Here is a 6455-nt window from a genome sequence, read left to right on the forward strand (position 1 = left end):
TAGATGTTGCCAGTGTGTTTGAAGGTTGAACAGTAAGCTAATGAAAAGGCGTTCTCTTCTTCTGAGCCATCGAAGAAGTGAATTTTAGTACATCCTTGGTTGAGATTTTCATGAAGTCAATTCTGATAGAATGCATGACACTGGAAAGATAAAAGAAACTGACACTAAGGGGAGCCATCTTTCAGTTATTACCAGAGAAAGTTGACGATGGGATCCGCTAAATATTACCTAAAGCATTTTATTGGCTGCGGGGTAGACGTTACACTCTGGGGAGAAACCACAACCAAAGAGCAATGAAACCCAGGGATGGGGTCAAACATAACGTTTGATGGCGGAGCTCTGTGAAGTCTCTGCTTCGTACTTCCTGTTCCAGAGCATGGCATTTGATAAAATTGAAATATGAAATCTGAAGCCTGATTTCATTAAATACGGGTACTGTTGTTAGGGTGACAATGGTTGTCAAAGTCCACCCTCAACCTTTCTGTGCCTCCAAATTGAGCAATGTTGATATATATGTGTAGTTGTCGGACTGGCAAGCTTCCAACAAGGTCCCTTCATCGGAATCTCGCCAGTTTGTAAGTTTCTGGGCACCCTAAGAAGAAATCTTAAATTCTACAACCTGCAATTCTACCGTTGATTGGCAACTTGTGAGTTCAAGCTAAACCAGCGTTTCCCAATTTCAGTACACCTTGATATTGAATTCAATCAGCTAGGTATTTCATCCTTGATCACATTAACAACTGAGAGAAAGGTCACACAACACCTATTATTGATAGCTGGAAGAAAGAATCAGAGGCATCCTCATAAGCATATTTGATTTGAAGTAGAAACTTGAAAGAAAACAAAAAGGACATAAATAGATTGGCAGATACCAGCAAATTACCACAGATTGGCGGATCAATCAATTTGATCGCACTCCCTCTACAACATGATTTAACAGAACAACGCAAATCCATCACTATGGCAGCTCTTATTTACCGCCATAATTTGCCACCACTAGAGAAGGTTTTCAGCAGAGCACACGACGATTCCATGTTTTCCCATTCCCTCTTCCTTTTTTTTTTTTTTTCCACTTACATATTAAGCTTCTTCATCTAAGTTCCAAGACCATGAAAACCCTGAATTGAGAAAACAACAATCTTTACTAACAATTATACAATGGCAAGAACGATCCATATAAGAAAGGGAAAATCACGAAAAGTTCCCCTAAGTTTTGTGGTGTTTTGTACTTTACCTCCTAATGTTTTTTTTTTTTTTTTTTGCACTTTTTCTCCTCTGTTAGTCCACCTCAACAAATGATCCGTTGAAACATTAAATAAATTAGACGAATATGCCTCTCATTTAAACTGTTAAAATTTCAGATGAAAATGCCCCCATGTATTATTTATAAAGAAACGTTTCCCTTCAAATCCAAAAATATTTTGTTATCATTTCATTCATCAAAACCTTTAAACTTCCAAGTCCTACATTTGCAGCCCAAATAGGAAAAAAATGTCCCAAACTTTATCAAATTCATTTCATTACTCTTCCTTCAAACGTTGTCCATCACAGCATCTAAAAGAACTAAATCAAGAAACCTATGGATGTAATAAAATAGCACCCTCAAGAAGATCATGAACATTGAAAAATCTCAAAAGGAGATTTATTGGGTGTTCAAATTATAAGATAAGATTTGTACGATAAATCAATATCTTTTTAACTTTTGGACAAAATAATTTGAAAAAATAATATTTTTTTCCTAGAATCGTTAAGCATATGATTTTCTTGTTTTCTCTTTGCAAAATACATTAGCAAGAGCAGGTCTTTCTCTCCAAGAAAGGTATTTTTGGAAAAAAATATATATATATTGCCCCATCCAAACCCATAAGCACAGTTTTGTCTATCCATTATTTTACTAGGGATACCATTGTCCTTTAAAGATAAACGGTCATCACAATTACTACTTGAATGGCTGTTACGTCTACGAATATTAATATGTTGTATTTTGAGCATGTGATAATTGTTAGGTCCGAGCTATGATTTAAATTTAAGCTACATCAATTCGATCCAATCTAAACTAGGAGTATTAAATTTGTATTTTTCTATATAATTTTTTTTTCGAGTTAAGCGCGGTGATAATGTGGCCCTAATCAGCTTGGCCCAATCATTAAGGCGATGCATGCATTAGATTGATCGTATCATGGCATCTTCGTCAGGAAAAAATTCTAGGATTATAGAAGTAGAAGTCAAATCCGCTAAGCTAAGTTCCATTAAGGCAGGGATCAGCCTGTACGACGTTCGTGTATCGATCAGCGAAAGCCAAGAGCTTCGAACAAGGTTGGTCAAGTTCACCAAGGGTTTTCTTACTACTGCAAATTCGTTTTTTCGGTTCCACAGCACTTCGTCTTCGATGACAAGTCCACCGTTTCCTTCACCGTCTTCAAAGCCCGCAAATATTTACCGGACGTCCCAATTGGAAAGGCCACTGGCGAGATGAGGGCTCTTTTCCCGGTTGATGAGTGCGAGGAAGAAAACCATGATGACCTTGAGGACATCGTCGATTATTACATTGATACGGATGATGATGATGATGATGGAGCAGAGGCTGAACTACGAGTAAAGGAGACCTACGAATTAAAAGCGTCGGCCGGTATCCCGATTCTCAAAGACTCGTCCGTGGTTGGAACGCTGAATGTCTCTATAGTTGCATGGGAAAAGTACTACCCGCATCAGGTGAACCTCTGTGGGAGAGCGAGCAAGTCTTATTCGATTCGTAGAGATTCCAAGAAAGTTGGAAGTATGATTTTGCAGAAAGCCAAGCAGGAAAAGTGTGTAACATTCGTTGGTAAGGTTAAGTGGCGAAATTTAGCTATGGAATTGAAGAATTCAGGATGCAGCTGCGAGAAGGTGAGAAGCCGCCAAAAAGGATCACTGGGGATGTGTTTTGCCTGTGCCTCCCACAGTACCCTGGATTAGGAAGAAAGAAACACATCATCATTACAGAGCAAGTTCCCTTAGATCATCCCTGACTTTTGATTCAAGCCATATATGGTAAACTTTGCCCCACCATGACCAATGAGATTTCCTTGTCTACTAACTAACATATGCAAAAACCATCCCTCAACCTAACAAATATCATGTAAGAATACATGTGCATTCGAAGATAACTTTTTTATCTTTTTAATCATCTTTGTATCTGATACACGCTGTATCAAAGACAATGCTACAATAATATTTTTTTAAATATTCTTTCAAATAATCTTCTACCCAAACACACTCGTACTTATTAGTTGAGATTTACTGTACAGAGAAGAAAAACAATATTGTGTATTGGTGTACGAGCATATCCACTATTTATTTGAAGGGCTGAATTGTTGATCCTCCCAATATGTGAAGGAACAGACCTTTTCTTTTTTTCTTTCTTTTTTTTAATTTAGTAGCTAAAGCAGGGAAAGAAATAAATAAAAGTTCAGCGGCCCTCTTCATCTTTTTAACCTAATTGAGAGGAAGTCCAAGAACGCTACAATTCCAAGCCCTAACCATTCCCGTTTCCCACACACTAGAAACTGGCCCATAACCAAATTGGCCCAGATGGAGAGCCTAAAACCAGCTTGATTCTTATAAGGTTACGATGGTCTTTTTATAAACGCCACTGGATCGTTCGTTCGTTCCAAGAAATTTAGAAACCCTCTCTCACGATCGATCTCCCTCCCCCTTCTTCTTGCTTGGGTTTTGAGTTTCTGAGATGATTTATTTCCAGTAAAAGTTAATCAAAATAGTAAAGACGAATTCCTGACAGCCGAGCCAATCGATTGTAGAGAGAGAAACAAGCAATGTATAGAGAGAGAGAAAAGAGGAATTCATCTATGGAGGGGGAGGACCAAGAGGGGGATCAGATTCTGGAGATTAACTTGATCTCGGCCCAAGGTTTAAAGACGCCGTCCGGAAGTCGTCGCCGGATGCACACCTACGCACTCGCTTGGGTTGACCCGACAGCCAAGCTCCGGACCCGAACCGACCGTGTCGGAGCCGAAAACCCTACTTGGAATGATAAGTTCCTGTTTCGCGTTTCTTCCCACTTCCTTGCCTGCGAAACCTCCGGCGTCACTGTCGAGATCTACGCCGTCGGCTATATCAGAGATTATCTCATCGGCACCGTGCGTTTTCTGCTGAGTAGTTGCCTCGGCAAATTCCCCTCTTCAGCCGACGCAATCGCAATTGGTACTCCGGCGTTCACTGCGGTCCAAATCCAGCGTCCTTCCGGTAGGTTTCACGGAGTCCTCAACATCGCCGCTTCGGTTTGCAGCAGCGCCTGTTCCGATTTTGAAATATTCAGCGGCGCGTCGGCAATTAGTTTCCGTGATCTCGTGGGTGCTGAGCTTGAGAAAGAAAAGGAGGTTGACCGCCGGCAGCGGCGAAGGCTGAGCCGCATAGGGTCGAGTAATAGCGTGCGGTCATCCGGCGGAGAATCTTGTGACTTTGACTTTTCTTCGTTGGACTTGTCGTCGGACGGTGCTGAATCAACGACGTCGTCTTCATCGACGGCTTCTAATGCTTTGAAAGAATGGAATGGAGTGAGGACGGAGGTGGCCCAGAAAGTCAAGGAAATGAAAAATAAGGGTGGTGGAGAAGGATTACTATGTGGACTTGTGCTTCAGAGGAGGGTTCGTTTTTGCCAGTCGGATCAAAATTTGCGTTTCTGGGAAGAGTCGTTGGAAAGTTAGGAAGCCTGATGATGCGGTGGATTTCTGGTGGGCTGTTGGTTTTGAATTTTGATGGCTACGATTTTGCAGAAGATCCCCTTTCTTTTTTTGGCAGATAAATCAACTTGAGCTTTTGCTAGTTCTTTTTCCACAAAAAAAAAAAAAAAAAAAAAAAGCTCTTGCCAGTTCTCACCTCCTGTTGGCGATTTGTTGGGGAAATTTTGATAGGTGGGTGGTCTGGAGTTTTCCTGGGAGCAGTATTAAGCGGGATAATGGCGAAATTAGGGAACTTTTTTGACTGGAACTATAATTTTTTTCCTTGGCATAAAGAAAATTAGTAGCAATAGTAGTAGTAGCAGTGTTGTTTAGTTCATCTCGTTTGGACATTCGCATTAGAGTTCAGAAAGATACACCGCAGACGAATTTTCCATGGGAGGAGCTTAGATGTCAGACCTGCAATTTTCGATTCACCTGATATGCTATAGTATAATTGAGATGCCATGCTGATCTTGGCTTTATCTGTCTCTTTGTTCATTTTTCAGCTTTTTGGGAGGCCGTGGGGAGGGATTGAGATTAAAGTTCTTGGGCTTTTGTGCCTGTATACGGGGATCTTTAATAGGTGTGACCTTAAAATTAGTCCAGGGATTTGTTATGGGCTTGATGCAGGATTACTTCTTACAAGGCTCTTATTACTTCTTGACCCATGGCCACAAGAAGAAGAAGCTCTCTTCTAATTAGATTGTGGTAGTTGCTACCCGAACTCGTGCTGCAGCTTTGCATGTGATATGATGCCCCAAGAGAAGAGAATGTAGCCGCAGCCTTAGAGTGGACATTAATTACTCTGAGAACAGCATGCATCACTTTTAACAATCCAATTTAGCCACAGTTAATTTACAGCATCTGCTGCTATGCCATAAGCTTTGTGTGGTTTTAGAAATGGCCGAATGGGCACATCCATTCAGAATACGCTGATCTAAGGAGCTCAATTACATTAGCAATTTTAGAAACTTAACCGCTAATGAAAAGACAGTAGTCATGCTTGCCCCTTTTTACGTACTTAGTAGTAATAAATGTTTGCCAAAAGCCGCTTCAAAAATAGTCAGTAATAGAATATTAGACGTGCCATCGCTGCAGCATTTCTTTCACGAGGATCACAGTTTTGAAAGTGTCATTTTTTCAATGCCCTGGTCTAGTCAATTGACAAAGTCAAATTTTGTTGAAGGTTATAATTTATTAAAACTGTTGGACTATGCCGCAAGATTTCAACAATTACACAGTATAAGCCACACTAAAGTGATGTTTGGATCGCTAGTTATCTAAGGGTGCAGTGATTAAATTTGAAATAAGTGATTGACAGGAGAAAGATTTGTTGATTAATAACAGCTGAAAATTACAGGTGTTTGTATACAATTCACCGTGTGAAGGCATGCATGACATTTTCTCTTCATTTGTTGAGCGGTCGAGGTCTTTGGTTTGTCGTTATATTTTTTCTTTGGTTCTCATGAATAGGGAATTTTGCCGTTTTGGTCCCTAAATAATTTCATCAAAACCAATCTTGTTTTTCATGATTTATTTTGATCAATTTAGACCTCGAACAAGTTCTTTACTTCCAATATAGGACTTATGTGGTGGCGCCACCACAGTTTATACATTTCGTGGCGTGGCCGGGCAAGGGCATAATCATCATAAGAGGCTAAACTTGTGCAATTAAGAGATGCAACAGATCAAAACTTCCGCAAATTTGGTTGGATGAGAGGGTGGTTCCCCTGGATC

General features: G+C 40.3%; 1 protein-coding gene across 1 annotated transcript; it reads left to right on the forward strand.

The window, feature by feature from the left end:
• Positions 1 to 3508: 3508 nt before the first annotated feature.
• On the forward strand, positions 3509 to 5202 carry LOC113733260 (uncharacterized). Its single transcript, XM_027259534.2, has one exon. The coding sequence runs from the start codon at positions 3813 to 3815 to the stop codon at positions 4701 to 4703; it is 891 nt and encodes a 296-aa protein (XP_027115335.1). The 5' UTR covers positions 3509 to 3812; the 3' UTR covers positions 4704 to 5202.
• Positions 5203 to 6455: the final 1253 nt, after the last annotated feature.

Source organism: Coffea arabica, chromosome 2e (genome assembly GCF_036785885.1).
Source record: "Coffea arabica cultivar ET-39 chromosome 2e, Coffea Arabica ET-39 HiFi, whole genome shotgun sequence".
Taxonomy (NCBI): domain Eukaryota; kingdom Viridiplantae; phylum Streptophyta; class Magnoliopsida; order Gentianales; family Rubiaceae; genus Coffea; species Coffea arabica.